Consider the following 19,896-nt stretch of genomic DNA (forward strand, 5'->3'; position numbering starts at 1 on the left):
TGGAGTTAGAAGACCCTGATGGTTTCCAGGGCAACATCTAACACCAACCACGGAGGAAGCTACAGCTACCTGGGGAAAGGAATGCCAAACGTTGAAACGTTTAAAACAAATGAAAAAGGATAATGCGAGTGAATAATAAAAGTGAAAAGTAATGGCATGTTTCGCAAAACAGAAAACCAAAAATGGTATTCTATATCGGTATATATCTGCATTATAATTTTTTATTAATTTAATTATAATTAGTTATTTTTAAAGACATTTATTTACTTTTACCAATATCGACCTTGACCTTTTTTTATGTGTTTTATCATTTTTTATTTAATTGGTATTTTTTATTCATCAATTTTATTGATTACACCATATTATTTTGTTTGATGTAAAAAAATTAGTAAAAATAATAGCAGGTATTTAAAATTATTTATAGCTTGTTAGTATTATACAATAAAACCGGATTATTACAGTTTACTGTTACATACATACTTCTTATGTAACTAGTATCATTTTTTAAATTCAATGTGAATGGAATACTAGTGAATTTATATTAGCAGGCAAACTAGTTTATACGTTACATGGCGATCTCTTTTAATAGCGTTTATTTAAATTTGAACTTTCTTGTTTATTATATTTTTTTACATCCAATGTTTATTACAATCTTTCCCATAAGAATCAATAATAAATATGTGTAATCTTTGTATAACAATATCGAGGAAACCTGCACAATAGCGATCACTCAAGCAAGATCTAAATTAATATTAACTATTAGTTTATAAATAAAATTTGAGCATCTGGCAGTGAAAATCAAATTGACCACGTCCTAGCAACAAACAAACTCTAATAAATGGAACCCAGAAGCACTAAAAGAGACTGAAATAATAGAAAAAAAGAGATGAATGAAAATATACCTTCCTACTCAAACCTTATAAGTGAAACCACAAGCATAAACGAAAGATGGCAAGAATTAAAAAGTAAAATAAATAATGAAATAATAAATGAAACAAACAGTAGGACAAAAACAACCAAAAGATATAAAGAGTTTCTATCGCAGACCACCCAAACTGACCATGTCATACATTCTTCTTCTAATCACCCTCTCTCACACAATTTATCATCTTTTAGAAGTTTCACTGAGCAGATACACTTTCGTCCGAAATATCGTAATGAGTTCAGTTTTACCTTAAATTTTCACCTGAAGAAATAACACTTTCGTCCAAGTCAAATATTTTTGCATATACACTTTCATCCAGGGTTCGAGCTAAGCGGGGATCAATCCCATAATTAAAAAAAAAGTCATCTTACTGCGTTATAAAATTTATTATCTTTAGATTAGTCAATTTCGTTTACAACTGACAATATAAATAGCAAATAATAATAAACCTATTTAAAAACTAAAATAATGGGATGTATATTTAACATATTTCAGTCTAGTAATAGTTTTTTCATTAAAATTTTCTATTTTACTTTTCAAAAATTTCTCGCGAGCTACAGTTTTGTTATTAGGTCTGTTACATTTATGAATACTTTGAATTATAATGTAGATCTCATTTTGATATTGATTGATAACCTCTAAAAACACGAATATATTCGGATGGTATGTATTAAAGGATTTATTTAAATGTAAATGGCAAGATTCATATGCATTGGTTGTTCTCGTAGTTTCTGATGATTTTGCAGCCCAGAGCATCGGTGGAAATGTTGAGTTTTCATCAACATATGTCTCAACTAAATAATCAACAAAAGCATTTAGTTCGACACTCTCGGGCATAATTTCGATCAGATCAAAACTAAATAATCACAGACTTCTTGGTGATCTAGAAAAGAAGACCAAAGCAATGACCAATTCATTTTTCCACTTCAGTTCTGTTTTTGTAATCATTTGTTAAGCCAAGTTCTTGAATTTTACGCCACCAAGCCTGCGAAAGATGGAATTTACATACGATTATTTTAGATTGCCCCCAAACCCCAAACAAAAAGATTTAACAGCCTTATGAATTGATTTTTCAAAATCAATGACAATATCTTTTGGAAGAAAATTTAAAGTTAGCTCTGAGCATTTGGTCCTTAACAAATTGAAATATTTCATATGTAGATGATAATTTATCTGACAATAAACAAAATACTAGTGGAATGTAGTGGCCATTGTAGTATCCATGAATTGTAAACATTTGATAATAGAATTTTGGGCAATATTTAAATGCACCATCCATATATATGCTAGAACACATTACATAAATGTCTGAGATTTGACTACAAGATATAATAGTCAATTTTGCACTCTTATCATTAACCAATAAAAAGTTTTCATTTCTAGACGTGATGATAGGGTCCTACAATTTTTCCAATGATTCCAGTACTTTTTATAACGTTTTGGTAAAAATGGGAGTAAGTTTCTTCTTACATTATAAATACTTCGTTTTACTAATTTTAAATTCATAATAGTTAAATTGGTATTTTTTCTTCACTTAAAACGCGATGTAAAATTTTCCTGGGTTAAGTACTTATATCTTTTGCAGTTTACACTTAGCTGCTACTCTAACAAACTGTTGTTGAATGCAGTCTCCTCAGTCTCCAGACTTTCATGAGAATGATTTAAGTTTTGTCTAGAAATTACTACATCATCCCCAATTGTGTAGACGACATCCCCTTTGGTACGACATCTCCAGCCACTTTTTAACTTTTCGGCAAAATTGAACTTATAGTTATTCACGAATAAAAGATGAGCACCTATTTTCGTTGTACTTTTTTTCACCACTATACGTTTGTCGAAATTCTCCATAACGTTTCAAGAATAAATGATTTTCATGACACAATTCAAGACTATAGCAATATAAACACTTTGAGAATATTTTCACAAACGAATAAACTCGAAGATTCGTACATATTTATATATTTAATATTAATTGCTTCTTCGAAAAGCATTACGAAAATTTACCTGACCCTTTGGACAAACTTGTATACCTCAATTTTAGGGGCTTGGACGAAAATGTATACCTTCTTTTATGACACTCATTATTGTGGACGAAAATGTAATCGCCGGTTTCACTCATAGGTTACAAAACATTACTTTATCCACTAATAAATACAACAAAGTATTAAATAATCATTAAATAAATAGTTGTTAATGAGTATGATCATCATATTGATAAACTTATTAGGAAAAGAGAATCTAAACTACTTCATTTCTCCTACTTACAGGTCTTTACCTTTTCATAATTAAATTATTTCCAAAAAAATTACTTAAACACATCTTACTGAGTTGTTCTGACAACACCCACATTTGGTTTAAAGTTGGCAACATTCTTGACAACATATTTACTAACACCAAAGATTCCATCCACTATATAAAGCATAGTTTAGTTTACAGATTGCCTTGCTCTGATTGTGATGCTTCCTATATTAGCAGAGCATATAGATCATTATTAACTAGATTTGCAGAACACTACAAACGGGAAAACAACATCTGCCTTATCAACAACACTTTTTAATCTAACTTTAGAAGCTGTTGTTAGAAAACTGGATATAAACAGCTGTATTAATACAAGATCAATGCAAATATGCGCATATGCGGATGATGTTGCCATAATAAGCCGCAACAAAAGGATAGTAAGCGAAAAAGTTATAGAACTGAAACGAGAAGCTGCTACGTTTGGTCTATATATAAATGAAAGCAAAACAAAATATATGGAGTGCACAAAATCGAATCAACATGAGAATCTGAAGGTAGACAACCATACCTACAAATATGCCCCCACTTTTCCCTATCTAGGCTCAATAATAAATGAAAACAACAACATCAGTCAAGAAATACAAGCACGGATTCTTAGCGGCAATAAGTGCTTTTATGCATACAAAGACTTAATGAAAAGTAAGTTACTGAATCGTGAGTCTAAGCTTAGAATCTACAAAACAGTAATTAGACCAGTGGTCACATATGGATGTGAAACGTCGACCCTTTCAACCACTGATGAAAATCAACTGAGAATATTTGAGCGCAAAATACTAAGGAAGATATTTGGACCAACCCAATGCAGCGATGGTTCGTGGAGAATTAAAATGAACCACGAGCTGGATGAACTAATGCAGAGCGCAGATATTGTTAGATTTGTAAAGTCACAAAGATTAAACTGGCTTGGTCACCTAGAAAGAATGCCAGATAATCGAGCTGTAAAAGTAGTCCAGAGATGGAAGCCCCATGGAAATAGAACCAGAGGAAGGCCTCGTAAAAGATGGATAGACGACGTAGAGAGGGATCTTAAAACCATGAACATTAGGCAGTGGCGAAGGAAAGTATCCGACCTTCACAGAATGGAAGAACATTGTTAAGCAGGCCAAAACTCACAAAAGGTTGTAGCGCCATTAGAAGAAGATCAAATGATATTATTAGTTTTTAAGGTATATTTAAATGGATGCAGTAAGCTTAATAGCTGAAATATATTTTATTCGCGTGAAATATTGAATATTTCTTTTACATGTTGTTAATTTAATAATTTTGGTTATTGGCAACAAAACTGGGCTTTTACAACATTAAATAATTAAAAAAAATTAAATTAAAAAAAACTAAAAAAATAGGTACAAATGATACAATCTGATATGTAAAAAAAATCAATATAGATATTCAAATATATTCTCAGCTTGTTAGTCAATAACTTTTCATGCTACTCGTTAATAACTAATGTTTTAAACAATAATGAATCGAATGCACTCATGTCTGAATAGTTTCGCAGTACACTTTCTTCGACCTCAATTTCCATAAATACATGAATAGTTCGCATCCATTGTATGTTTTCTCTATAGGTTGGTGATTATTCTAATGCATTATTGTTTGATTAATTTTATTATTAAATAAAATTTCTACACTCGATTTTTATACATAGATGGACGGCAATATTATTGGGGGCTATTAAACTTAGTTTTAGTTATAGTTAGTTTAGTTATAGGATTTTTATATATATATTATATATATATATATATATATATATATATATATATCTATATAATATATCTATAATATATTATTATATATTAGAAAAAGAAAGTAGCTTGATTGACTTGTTTGAAAAACAACTCACATAGTAGTTGGGTATTGAATCAAAACTTGGGCTTAAATAAATACACTATCTCTAACAATAAAACACTGAAAACTTCGTTTTCAAAACTTCCACAAAATTTATTTTAAACTATTAGCACTACAGCTATTTTGGCTGATTGCCTTTCTCAAGTGATCTATTTTTGGCATGCCTTTCCAATTTATAGTCTCTAATGAAATAGGTTGAGGAGGGGAGAACTGTTTCATGGGAAAACAGTATGTAAAAAACTTTTTAAATTACATGTACAATAACCACATTATCTTTTGCTGTGCTATGTTTGAATCAAATTGTAAACTGTATCTAGTTTCAATTTATTGTTTATACGACTAATTATTGATGTCTATTATCTTAAGCTTCTTTACATTTTACACCATTGACTGCTACATGTCTCGTTGTGCTTTTTAGATAAACTGATGATGCTTTCTAATTAGAGAGCGAAACGTCTTCAATAAATAGATGAAGTAGACAACTTCTTTGTCTTTTTTCTCCAACTTTTGACCGAAAAACCCACCACTCTTCGAGTGATCCTTATTTATATTGGATTAACGGTCGTACTCCTGTTTTCGATATATATATATATATATATATATATATATATATATATATATATATATATATATATATATATATATATATATATATGTATTGTTATGATGTATTGTTTGTTTGAATGATGAGCAATGAGTATTTTTAATAATATAATATATAGGGTTTTTATCGCGGTTCTCAAAGAATTAGTTTGTAAGTACTTTTTTAAATTATCTTTATTAGATCTACTATGAAAAACAAATATATATCTAACCTAGCCAATGTAAATTTAAAATAAACTATCTTTAAATTGAAATTCTTATGAAACTAATTAAATTCTATAGACAATGTAAAATTTAAACAAACTATCTACAAAATTGAAATTGTTATGACCCTAACTAAATTATATTAACAAAATTTTGTACCTTTCTGTCACTGAATGCCTAAATGAACTGTTTTCCACTATATAGATTATAATTACCACTCAAATGTCTTCTTCTCAGCTTCGGTTATTCTTGTTTTTGTGAAATTACTTTTTCCAATTATCAGCTTCCACCAATTTAAGATATTTTTCTTCACAGCATTTATAAACCACCAAGCAAACCAGCAAACAGCATTTATTTTTATTCTTCTTTTCAATATATCAATATCCAATCACCACAAATATTATTTAATTTTAATATTCAATTAATACTTCTTCCATTATCCAATTATCATTTATACATAACATAATTTTTAATCTTCAATATTATTTTCTTTATACTGTTTCTTAATATTGATTTAACTCACTATATTGAACAATTGTAACTGATTGACGGCCTCTAACTAATTTTCATACTAAAAAACTCATAACTGATTGACTAACTGAATGGACTTTTTTACTAAACTTTCTGACTGACTCACCTCAATCCATATCACCGGGTATTTATATCTTTTTGGATGTTCCAGAATTATCTGGTAAGAAATCATGTTCGATTTATTCCATTAAACACATGTCTGAATTTTCTGGAAACAGTATATCCACAGTGATCCACAGACATAACTATTATTCCCGAATGTTCGACCGTAAACAAAAGTCAAATTCTGCATTCTGGAGAATTCGTTAATTTTCTATTGATAATTTTGTTGACATTTAGGCTTTTCAGATCAGAATAAACACTTAAATCATTAACTTAACATTCTAATTTAATAAACTACACATTTTATTATTATAACCCCACTTATATTCACAACCATTCCTTAAATGTCACTTCAGAGTATGTATATCTGGTTGCCTAGTCACATGGCTCACTTAAATATATCTACCACATTATAATTACTAAAATACAACTTTTTACAATTATTATATGATAATTTTTTAAAAATGCCCTTACATAAATATATTTTTATAAAATTTTCTAGTATATAACTTATTAAAATAACCAAATACTTTTCATATCTAATATTATGTAGTATATAATTTATAAATTATTTTCTTTAAACACTAATCATATCAATATATATATATATATATATATTATTGTGATATTTAAAGTCTTGGTGCGCCAAGCAATAATTAGCTAATTAATTTTTGATTAATTAAAATTATTTAAATGATATGATTATGACTTTATCACAATTTTTAATTCTTTTATCTCAGGGTTAAATTCGTGCTTCAATATCTATGCTATTACATGTGAAAGGTAAGGTCCAGAGAATACCGGAATAATAAAAAACACATATGATCTAACACTATATATTGAAATAAAAATAATGAAATAATTCACACTCAAAAGTTTTCAATAAACAAATCTCATATAAGGATTCTCAAAATTTTGTTCTCCGTACGTGAACAATCAAAATTAATGGTACAAACAATATTAATTGAAAACTCAAAATCCCAAACTATTCTAACTCTCCTAATCAAAATATTTATATCCTTTCTAAATTACGTGTAAAAATTGTGTTATCAATAAAAGAAAAAAACTGCAGAAAACAAAAATATCTCTCTCTGATGATGAGTGGTCCAAATCCTTGTTCCTTGTAGACTGTATTATCTCCTCTCAACCGCTCCCTATGTAATCAGCAATCTTACAACAGATTGTTGCAAGTATATCGTCCTTAATGATCTCCTTCAAAAGCAACAATCATTCAAATTATGATAGCCTTTCTCCTCTCGATAAACTGAATCTCTCGTTGGCCCGAGTGAAAAATGACTCTTGGAATATCTTCTCTTTACGATAAACTGAATCTCTCGTTGGCCTGAACAGTGACTCTTGGAATATAAGTAGGAAAATATGACTTACAATATTTTGCTGCTTCAGCTTCTGTCAGATACACTAACTCCACAAAAACTCACTAACATTCAACACTACTGCTTGCTACTTCTTTGGAACCACCAGAGAACAATCACTGTTCGTCTTACAGACTTGGAAAACCAACTGGTTATCTTTTCCCTCTCCTCAATCTCGCTAAACTTTTTCCTACATACTTATCCCACCTTTTTCAATCTCCGCCAATCAAAACTCGTCACCATTCCCCCATTTTTTCATTTCGATAACAAACAAATTTTTACCTATAATTATAAAATTTCCTAAAACTTATTTACAAATAATATTTTCTATAATTCTTAAAAACTAACAAAAACCTCTTTCTAAAATCTCTTCTATTTGTCTCTAATCACTGCATTAATGTATTTTGGAAAACCCCGTTCAATTGTCTTTGGATTTCACTTAAAATTATGCGGGTCACTCAAGTATAACAAGGAAATAATTTATGCAAAGCTTACATTTTGTTTAGTACAGGTAATCCAAGAATTTAATAACTCTCCTTCTTCGAAATGTTTGTTGGATATTATCCTACTTATCTGAATTATTTTAATGTTTTTGAACTTTGAAATATTTTTAAACAAACCAATATTTTTCTCGATTTTACATATCATAACAATATATATATATATATATATATATATATATATATATATATATATATATATATATATATATATATATATATATATATATATGAAAATTATTTAGTTCTCGGGAAGAACCGCGTTGAGAACTTATTACTCGACGTTTCTGCACCCATTTTGGAGCCATTGTCAAGAGTGATACGGTCAGGCCACGTCAGTTCAAACCACGTCAGCGAATACCGTTCCCGCGCATACAGCGAGTATAAAAGCAGCCACACGTGGTAAGACCGGTTGTCACTCGACACTGAGGAGTAGGCAGATTGAGACCTCAGTGCCGAGAGACAGTTCTTGCAATAAAGAACACGATAATGGTACGTCTCGAGTGAGGGGAGTAGGTAGATTGAGACCCCGAACTCGAATCGAACCGTATCACTCTTGATAATGTCTCCAAAATGGGTGCCGAAACGTAGAGTAATAAATTCTCAACGCGGTTCTTCCCGAGAACTAAGTAATTTTCATTCATCTGACCGCGGAAATTTATCCGAACATATACAGTAGACTCCCTCTATAACGAGAACTGAAATGACAGACTAATTACCTCGTTATAAGCCGATCTCGTTATATCAGACAATAATAATACTGTGCATACATATGAATCTGTAGTTTTCTAAACCATTAACTTCCTATAGTGAAGCCATTCGGAGCAATATAAGATGCTAATAAATATTGTTTGAATAGCGTTTTTGAAAAAAAGTTATTTACTTTTATTTTCAATGAAATATATTAAAACATAAAAGAGTTGCTTACTTTTATTATCAATGATACACGTTAAAACAAAAAATCTGTACTTATATTTTTTTCCAACTACATAATGTATAAAGCGTATTTTCAAGAATAATGCTTCTGCAATTTTAAGAACTCTGTCATTTTAACTGCTTTAAATGGCACAGTATCATTCTATCATATATTTTCTAAAGATGTGAAACAGTTGTATTTATTCATTGTAAAGTAGTTTATTGCGGGCTGCAGATAAGTTTATTGAGGGGCTGTTTGAAAAGGTATTTATTTATAGCCACGACCGGACCAAAAACGTAAAAAACACGTTTTTGGATCTTATTTTCTCTCGTTATAACCAAATTTGCCTCGCTATAGACTGTTATAGTTCAATAGAAATTTCACGGGACATCTAATGTATCTCGTTATAAGCGAAACCTCGTAATAACCGTGTTCGTTATAGAGGGAGTATACTGTATATATATATATATATATATATATATATATATATATATATATATATATATATATATATATGTAAATATTTACAAAAAACTTTGGGGTGTACTAAGTATTCGTGTATTAAAATTTAATATTTGGTTTCAGAACTACGAGAAGCGTTTGAAGCAGAATCTCAAGAAATTAAGAAAAACCGCCTTCTTCTTACAGCCGCTGTACCTGTAGGTCCAGATAATATAAAAGGCGGATATGACGTCCCAGCTGTAGCGTCGTATCTTGATTTCATTAACCTTATGGCTTACGATTTTCACGGTAAATGGGAAAAAGAAACAGGACACAATGCCCCGCTTTATTCACCTAGCAGTGATAGTCAATATCAAAAGCAATTGAATGTTGAACATGCAGCAAATCTCTGGGTTAAATTGGGTGCTCCAAAGGAGAAAATGGTAATAGGGATGCCTACCTACGGTAGATCGTTTACTTTATCAGATTCCAATAAACATGGTGTACATGCTCCTAGTAGTAGTGGTGGCAAAGAAGGACCTTATACAAAAGAAGGGGGATTTTTGGCGTATTATGAGGTAATTCTAATAAAATATATAACATATAAAAAAAGCATGAAGATATCTCTAAAGAATTGTATGTTTTTTATTTGTAATTTATAATGTTATTAAATGTTTTTTTTATTTACATTTTAGGCGCATTAACGTATGTGGTTATTAGCGCCGCTATTAGCGTACAAATAAATCGAATATATCGAATTAAATTAAGTAATTTTAAGTGAAGAGTCGTCTATTTTTCCTATTTTACATTAAAGTTTTTTAATGAACAGTAAAATTTAAAATGTCATTATATTTATTGGCGTGCCATCATGTTCTGTTTTATTTAGGTATGTGAAATGTTATTGAACGGAGCAACGTACTATTGGGATGATGAAATGAAAGTGCCATATGCGGTTCATGGAGATCAATGGGTAGGGTTTGATGATGAAAAATCTATTAGATACAAAATGAAGTGGATAAAAGAAAGCGGATTTGCTGGAGCTATGGTTTGGGCAATTGATATGGATGATTTTACTGGAACAGTATGTGGTGGAGAAGTTAAATTTCCGCTTGTAGGTGCAATGAGGTAATACATTTTATTTATTTCACTTTAAATTTTTTTAAAGATCAATATAATATAAAAAATACCTTCAAAATTATTTAAATTCTCATGGAAATTTTTTGAAGAAGAATATGCCAATATTATCAGGCCCTGGAGCTATATTTTTTGTTGAAGCTTTTGCTAAAAGGATTTGGATTTTGGTTTCGTCAATTAGAAATTTTCGGATTTCTAGATTCGTGATTTGTTATCAGATGTCGCTATTGCGTCCATATCGAAGCTATTTTAGAGTTGCTTCCTTTTCGACAGGAAATATTGTTTTCACGTTCAGAGCATCTGTAAATAGTCGCTCCGAAGATTCATTTTAGAATGAAATACATATAAGCGAATTTACAGGGGCACTATACGTAAAATCAAATCTTAACTGTCTACTTGAGTCTCAATGCTATTGTCAAGATCTCACATCTTTTGTTCGACTTTCTGCTAAGCATGCTGTATACATTTTTGCCATTTTGTAAATGTACAGTTCGTCAAAGTTAGCTATGTCTTTCAGTTTAAACTCTAGCGATGCCAAAAAAAAAAAACAGAGAACGCATTCGGAGTAAAGAAGATAGCAAATGCGTTCGGATTTTAAAATTATTTTATTATGTAACTACGACTGGAGGAGGGTCAATTGAACTCAATAGGTATTGAAATTTAAATAATTAGGAGTAATTATTCCACGTAATAATATGTGAGGAAAATTGTCGATTTTTATTGTTTTTAAAGATGAAACATATTGTAAAAAATTGAGTTTTAGAAATCAAATCAAAAGTTTCTGGATCGGAACTCGAATCTGTATCTTCTAGATCATCTTCGCTATCACTAGCAGCGTCATCGTTGTCGTCATCATCATCATCCAAGTTAATTATCACTTTCTCCGTAACTAAGTCCAAAGCCGGTGCGCTTTTCATAAAAAACTGTTCTGCCTGTTTGGCATTTTCACTTCGTGATTTCCATTCATCCTCTGAAAATGTCTCAAAAAATTGATCACATAAAACCTCCACATCTTTAAAATTAAAACTTACATTCCGTTGTGCAACATAGTTTTTCATGGATGCCCAAATTAACTCAATGGTATTTAACTCGGGATGGTAAGGTGGTAGTCTTAATACCGAATGTCCATTTTCCTCTAGAAGCTTATCTATTTCAGATGATTTATGATGAGGTTAATAAAATTTTGCTAAAGTGTATAGCTCGGCTCTTAACATATCATCTGTAAATGGTATATTTCTCTTTCTTAGCCACTCTGTTATTTTTTTTTGACGCAGTCGTTATATTTTTCACTTTGAACATTGTGGTATGGGGCATTATCACTAATACACTTTGTGGTGGTAAGTTCGGAATCAACATTTCCACTAGCCACTTTTTATAATTTTGAAAGTTTCTGACTATGGTTATCACCAGTTTTTAAATTTGGTTTAAATTTTAAATAGGAATTTTTTATGAACCCCATTTCTCCTCCTGCATAAACTCTCTTAATTAACCTCTTTTCTTTAGAGATAGACTTACGTAAACCATCGTGAGAACCATCATTCCAATTTTTATTAAATGTGAGACAAGAGTGGATGTATGTTTCGTCCATGTATACTATAGGACGATTTTCGTTTCTGTACCTCTTAATACTTCGCAAAAAATCTATTCTTTTTCGCTGGATGTCAGGGTTTTCCATAAGCAATTTTTTTTATGTAATGCCTTTCGTAAACTTTTATACGATCCTGTGTAATTAATTTCATTGACAAATTTCCTAACTAAGGCGAATCTATGGAGCGGTAAATGTGAATGGTGTCTGGAGAAGACGATACAATTTCGAACTCTATAGAATATACCAGGAACCAGATATCGTAAAAAACATTAAGATAGGACATCTGAGGTGGGTAGGCCATGTAATGCGGATGGAGCAAACCGACTCAGCTAGAAAAACGCTCCTTGATAGACCTATTGGTCAAAGAGGAAGAGGAAGACCCAGAACAAGATTCCTTGATAACAGATCAAGATATGAGAAATATGGAAATACGTGCTTGGGGGAGGAAGGCGATGGATAGGGACAACTGGAGAAAATTCTTGTGGAGGCTAGGACCCACACAGGGTTGTAAAGCCAAAATAATGATGATGAAGACAAATTTCCTGTATATGGCTCTCAACGTAGGAACTTTTTTTTCGTGGACGTGAAAATTTATTACAATTCTCCGAAGAATTTCCTTATCCATATTATCCAACTTAGTTATGGTCGCACTTTTTTGTTTTTTAATATAAGGTGTATGGAAAGAATCACTTTCACCATCTTCAACTGATCTCATGTCCTTTGAAATTTGCTTTACAGAACCAACACTAACACAAGTTGCGCGCGAAACACGTTCTTGAATTTTCGTTAGTTCTATTATCGGATGTTTAGCCGCCGCTTCTCGTTTCATAAAATATATCACACTATAATTTCACGAGATTGACCACTCAAAACTGTACGATAAACTTTTGATTTAAATTACATTGTAACGGTACCGGATTAATAAGTCCTACACCAGTGTAATTGATATGCGTCTGATCTGTTTGCTTCTGCTAACAAAATGAAACTGAGTATACTCGGGCTACTGACAGATTCTCCCCTCCAAATTTATATTCTTGTCAAAACTCAGAGACATTGGTATTCTTGACGAGCTGTAGGCGATAGTGTTACGTGTTACTTACTTGTTTCAGCGATGTCCATGAGTTCAGGGAGTACTAGACTATTTATGGATAGAGTTTTAACTGAAAATTCTACATTTTCGTTGTATATGGGATGAGTGGTGTTTGATTTGGATGAGGACAAATAATTTTTGTTAATTTCATTTGATTGGAATATTGTGTTTGGTTCGATGTTGATTTCTGATGTTAATGTTGATGTGTTTGGGTAATTACTAACGTTATGTCAATTTGTGTTACAATTTAAACATGGATGGCTTTCATGTGAAAGAAAAATGTAATAAGGTGTGTTTTCAATATTAACTAAAATTGAGGTAGGGATTGGGATCTCTGATATGGTTATATAGACGATGCGATGGAGACTTAAGATGTATTTAAAATTTGGATTCAAAGGGCCTATTATAAGAAAATTTACTGGTGAGCATAAATGGATACATAATTGAAGTAGTTCTCGTTCTAGGTCGTGATGTGGTATATATGGACATACATTCGGCAATATAAGTTTGACTTAGCCTAATTAACCTACGAATAAGGAGGACTTCATCGTTGACTTTAATTGTTCCATTGGACTTTTGTATGCCATCTACATATTCTTTGGTTGATAAATATATCTACGCATATTCGGGTATTGATAATTCGCGAAGAAAAAATAATATTAATTCGATTAACTATACTACCTATAGCTTGCATGTATTTTTTAAGTTTTGATCCATTGATAGAATTTCTTACTAGAGCTTGTTGTTTTGTTGGAAATGGCATTGCCTTCTGTTATTTTGTAATTTGTAAATATGATTTTGAATTTGTAGTGGATAAATCAGATGTATCACTTATATAAGCCATAATTATTGATATTGATAATTAATATGCACAACTTTTAAAAGCTAGTCGTCTTTATCTTCTTTATATTTCTTTATCTTCTTAAATTTCGGTTTGCCGTTGTATCAAAAATTAATGAATAAAAATCGATATCTCTATTTTTTTTGTCAGTGGCTTTTAACGAGTAAACAAGTTAATATAAATTTATAGTTATTCTATAATTTTTTCTATTTTGTCCAAAACTTAAATACCTGAACATTCATTCCTATTTTCATTTATCTAGAACAGTTAATTAGTGTTCCATTTATCCTTTTATAGAGAAGAATTAATGGGAATTTCTCGTGGAAAAGATACAAAAGACGTTGATTGGATGAAAATTGCAGGGCCATCTGAAGATGATGACGATGACGAAGAAAATGAAGAAGAAGCACCAAAACCAATTAAAATATCAGTGTCCGATGTACTAAAACGAGTTAGAAAACCATCTTCAAAGAAAAGAACATCTAGCGATGCAAAGAGAGAAAAGATAAACAGAAAGAGTAAGATATATTTATATGAATTTATTAATTGTATACATATTTGTTCATTTAAAGCTATGTAATTTAATGGTTTATATAATATTGACTAATTTAACTACTATAGAATTATTACTAACAAAACAAATGAATACATCATGCTCAGGTCTGATACTATGAAACATTTTACACAAATTAACGATTCAATCTAACATAGTCTGGCTAATTGGTTCTCGCCAAAGCCATAAATTCCACGAAAAAAAAAAAACTACTATAGAAGTAATGTATAAGTTATAAAACTAAATTTCCATTTGTTTACCGCTAAAATTATAGTTCAGTTTATCAAGGTTTGCACCTCCGATTTTCTTGAAGACGCCCAATTATCAGTGTTGCGTTTTCGCAACACTGGGCACAAGGCATATTATTAGTACAAAAAATCATTTTTATTGTAGAAGGTGGAAATAAGATGTCAAATCAACTCGGCTCGACCAGTTTCGGTCGTAATAGTAATAATAGTCGTCCTAAAAAAATTTTTTACGAATCAAGAGCACATAAAATTATGTCCATGCTGGAAGAATCGAATCTTATGGAGTCGGCTTCCAGTGCAGTTTTTTTTCTAGCACCTCTTGACCCCACTGAATTTACTGATGAAGATAGTGGAGATGAAGACTGTGGAGGAACATTCAATAACCTAAACAAAAATATGTTGAATGCGGAATCAGAAGCTGTAATTCCTCAAGAAGAAGAAAGAAGGATTGACGAAGAAAATATAAATCTATATAAAAAAGAGGCCGATCTTTAAAGTGTTACACAAATTCAGAAAGAAGAAGATACAGAAGAGATTGAGATGGAAACAGAAATATAGACACAAAATGAAGAAAATCAAGATATTCAAGTGGCATCTACTGGGATTCGTGCAAAAAGTGTAACTCCCCTACCACGGAAATGGATTCAGGGAGATTTACCAGATGAAAATTCCCTTTATTTTGATATTGAAAATAAAAAAGCTCAATGGAACACATACATTCCTTCATTTTATTCACGACCACTCACTCTTTTACAGATCTCTGATTTTTTTTTCAATGAAGAGCTTTTAACAAATATTGTGAAGGAGACAATTCGTTATGCTCTTCAAAACGGTACTACCTTAGAATTTGGAGTAGATGAGTTAAAAGCCTTTATAGCGATTTTACTAGTTAGTGGATACAGCACGAATCCAAGAAGACGCGTGTACTGGGAAGAATCTGATGACGTTAGAAGTATACTGATTTCAAGTAATATGCGTCGTAACCTATTTGAAACTATTATAAGATTCCTGCACTTTAACGATAACCTAAACATAGATCGTTAAGGCAAAACATACAAAATTTCTCCGTACCTTGAAAACCTCCGCAAATCATTTACTTAAAACACTGTATGGGAAACCGAATCTAGCGTGGACGAGGCCATGATACCATACTATGAGCATCATGGTATAAAACAACACATAAAAGGCAAGCCCATACGCTTTGGGTATAAATCGTGGTGTTGGAATCAGAAATCTGGTTACCTCATAGATTTCAATATTTATCAAGGAGCCAAGGGAAAACCCAATGAATACAAAAAAGAATTTGGCCTTGGAAGTGGAATAATATTGCAGTTTGCTCAACTTATTCCTAAAATACAATGCGATAGGGTTATGCCTCATTGCTTATATGCTGATAATTATTTCACCTCTATGAAACTAATTGATTTTTTAACATCGAAGGGAATAGGTTACGACGAGAAAAATAAGGTGCTTTTATGTAAGATGAAATGACAACAGCATAGTTACTGTGGCATCGAATTACCATAAAACGACGCCGCGACGCCAGCTTATTAAGCGAACAGATACTCCTTTGCCCAAAGCAAAAAAATCAAAGTAACACAACCACATCTTATTCAGGCTTATAACGAAAATATGGGAGGAACTGATCAGATGGATCAAAATGTTGCCTATTACAGAACAAATATAAGATTCAACAAATGGTATTGGCCTTTATTTATCTGGGGTCTTGATGCATCCATACAAAATGCTTGGTTAATTTACCATAGAATGAGACAAATTATGGATTTGCTGCAGTTTCGTCGAAATATAGCCAAAGCCTTATTGACGATGTTCGGAACTCTTCCAAGAAGATCTGGTCCATCTCAATCTTCCATAAACAACATTACATAAGATGCTTGATTCGACAACATTGGCCATCTTATTTCTACCTAAGAAAAACGAACCTGATGCGTCCTTTGTCACTCAACAACCAATAAAAAATGTATTAAATGTAAGATTGCATTACATGAAAAATGTTTTATTAAATTTCATAGCAATACGCAATAATTTTTTTATATTATTTTCATGTCAGTTTATTTAAAACTCTTTTATATGATGTAATAAAAGATATCAAACAAAGTATTGTTAAAAAAAAAAAAATTACATCCTAACTGCCCAGTGTTGCGTTTTCGCAACAGCCAATTGTCAAAAAAGAAGAAGTTTTTCATTTTTTAAACATATATTTTTGTTAATTTTGTGACTTTTAGAACATAAATTTTTCAGAAATTAAAAAGAAATAAGCACAAATAGTTCTGGACATTAATGGGTATTAAGAGGCGAAATATATAATGTCAACTCTTGCGTTAATAACATTGAAATTCTATAAAGCGTCGAGTAAGCTATGAATATTTAGGATTTTTCGGAGTCTTAAAATGTTGTAGATCTAATAATGAGGTCAATAAATCTAAAAGCTCCAAAAATTTATTTAGTTTCATAAGTTTAGTTTATTAAATAACATAAAATTTTAATATATGTACATAACATATGTATGAGTAATACAATTTTTTTCAGTTCGAAAACCTCAAGTATTTTGCTATATGACGAGTTGGTCCTATAAGCGACCGGGTTCTGGTAAATTTACACCAGAAGATATTGATGCAACGCTTTGTACTCACATAGTTTATTCATTTGCTACTTTAAAAGATCATAAATTGGCAGAAGGTAATAGTAAAGATCCTGAAATGTATGAACGAGTAATTGATTTAAGAGATAAACATCCAGACTTAAAGGTAAGATATAATTAAAATTTAGAATTTAATTTTATTGCTGATAAAAATGATAAAGTGGTAAAACACTGCGAGTTCTACGGATTTTATTTCCCATCCTATTTACTTCCATTGGAATTAGATGAAATGTGGTTTAAACCACCTCATTATACAATAAATGCTAGGCATGTTCTAAAGAATAACTACAACGATAGTTGGATCGGATATGGTACTGCGGAATATCCCTAAAGATATCCACGATTTACTCTACTGGAACTTTTTTTTGAGGTACATCAAGAATATTGTATACAACAACCAATCCACAATACGGTATAATATAAAAATTCGTATACACAATGCCTTTGCCAGTGTTGCAAATGAAATTAAAAGACGTTCGACAGTCCTTTATCAACCATATACGACTGTGTCTTGAACATAATGGGCAACATTTTGAATATGTATTAACATAGTTAATAATGCATTTTTATGAATATAGGTTACCGGTTAGGTAAATATTATTTTGTAACATGATAAGCTTTTATTAAATTTATTTAAGATGATCTATTAAATTAAGTTTTATTTAATTTCTGATATTTTGATTCATATTTATAAAATTAGAGTTTAATTTTTAATAAAGTAACTTTATTATCTATTTTATTATTTGTATTTTAAACAAATTATATTACATTAATAGTTATTTAACCAACAAGTGTATTAATAAGGGCGATTAACAATTGAGATATATTAACGCGCGAGCGAAGCGAGTGCGTTAATGTTCGAGATTGTCAATCGCCATTTTCATTCACGAGTTCGTTACAAAACTTTTCCGTCGACCGAACTTTTTAGAAATAAAAATATCTTAGTTTAAATTTTTATTTACTTAGCGATAAATAATGACAGACAGTACTTACAGCGGCTATGTCATTTTAAATAATTTTTTAGTGGGAATATAAATAGGTACCTATATGTTTGGTTGCCTACACCACAGGTCACTGCCAATCACAGAGCGTTAAATGTGGTTAAATTATTATACAAGCAATGTATGTTGTGTTGCCTATAATAAAATCGTTCTTCTTCTTCCTATGCCGTCCCCATTAACGGAGGTTGGCGACCACATTTTTAAAAGCTTCTCTGTCTTTTGCAACGTGGAATAATTCGTCTACAGTCATGTTTGTCCAGTCTCGAATATTTCGCAGCCATGACTTCCTCTTTCTACCTATTCCCTTTTTGCCATCGACTCTGCATGATGACCTGCAGAAGACTATATTTATTATTTCTTAGTATGTGTCCAAGGTATGCAGTCTTGCGTACTTTTATCGTTCTCAACAATTTTTTGTCTCGACCCATCCTTCTCAGCACTTCCTCATTGGTGACCCTGGCAGTCCATGGAATTTTTAACATTCTCCGGTATATCCAAAGTTCAAAGGCTTCAATCTTTTTAACTATTTGCGCTTTTAGTGTCCATGTTTCTACCCCGTACAATAGTTGCGACCAGACGTAACATTCAACAAACCTCAGTCTCAGCGCAGTATTCAGATTTTTGTCACAGAACAATTGTTTGAATTTTAAGAACGCTGCCCTTGCCATTTCTATTCGTACCCGGATCTCTTGGTCTGGATCTAATTCTGTGTTGATGTAAGCTCCCAGATATTTATATTTTGTCACTCTCTCTATTTGCTGTCCACCAAGAGTTAGTTGTTCATTATTTATTGGACTCCTTGATACTATCATAAATTTGGTCTTATCTGTGTTGATGTCAAGTCCCATTTGAATGCATTCACTATTTATTGCATCTAGTAAAGTTTGTAGTTCTTCTATACTCTCAGCCATAATTACCGTGTCATCTGCAAATCTCATGGTGTTTATGATTTCTCCACCAATTCTTATTCCCTCTTTTCTTTCCCATAAGGCTTTTCTGAATATGACCTCTGAGTACACGTTGAAAAGCGTCGGAGAC

At 31.3% G+C, this 19,896-nt stretch overlaps 1 protein-coding gene across 1 annotated transcript in view; it reads left to right on the forward strand.

Annotated features, from left to right (window-relative positions):
* Positions 1-19,896, forward strand: part of Cht7 (chitinase 7) — a 42,473-nt gene that overhangs the window by 3,714 nt on the left and 18,863 nt on the right. Inside the window, exons 3-6 of the mRNA XM_072536855.1 lie at positions 9,886-10,319; positions 10,628-10,866; positions 14,692-14,912; positions 17,746-17,963. Coding sequence (XP_072392956.1) covers positions 9,886-10,319; positions 10,628-10,866; positions 14,692-14,912; positions 17,746-17,963 — 1,112 coding nt within the window. The remainder of the gene's footprint in view (positions 1-9,885; positions 10,320-10,627; positions 10,867-14,691; positions 14,913-17,745; positions 17,964-19,896) is intronic.

This window comes from Diabrotica undecimpunctata, chromosome 7 (assembly GCF_040954645.1).
Source record: "Diabrotica undecimpunctata isolate CICGRU chromosome 7, icDiaUnde3, whole genome shotgun sequence".
In the NCBI taxonomy this organism is placed as follows: domain Eukaryota; kingdom Metazoa; phylum Arthropoda; class Insecta; order Coleoptera; family Chrysomelidae; genus Diabrotica; species Diabrotica undecimpunctata.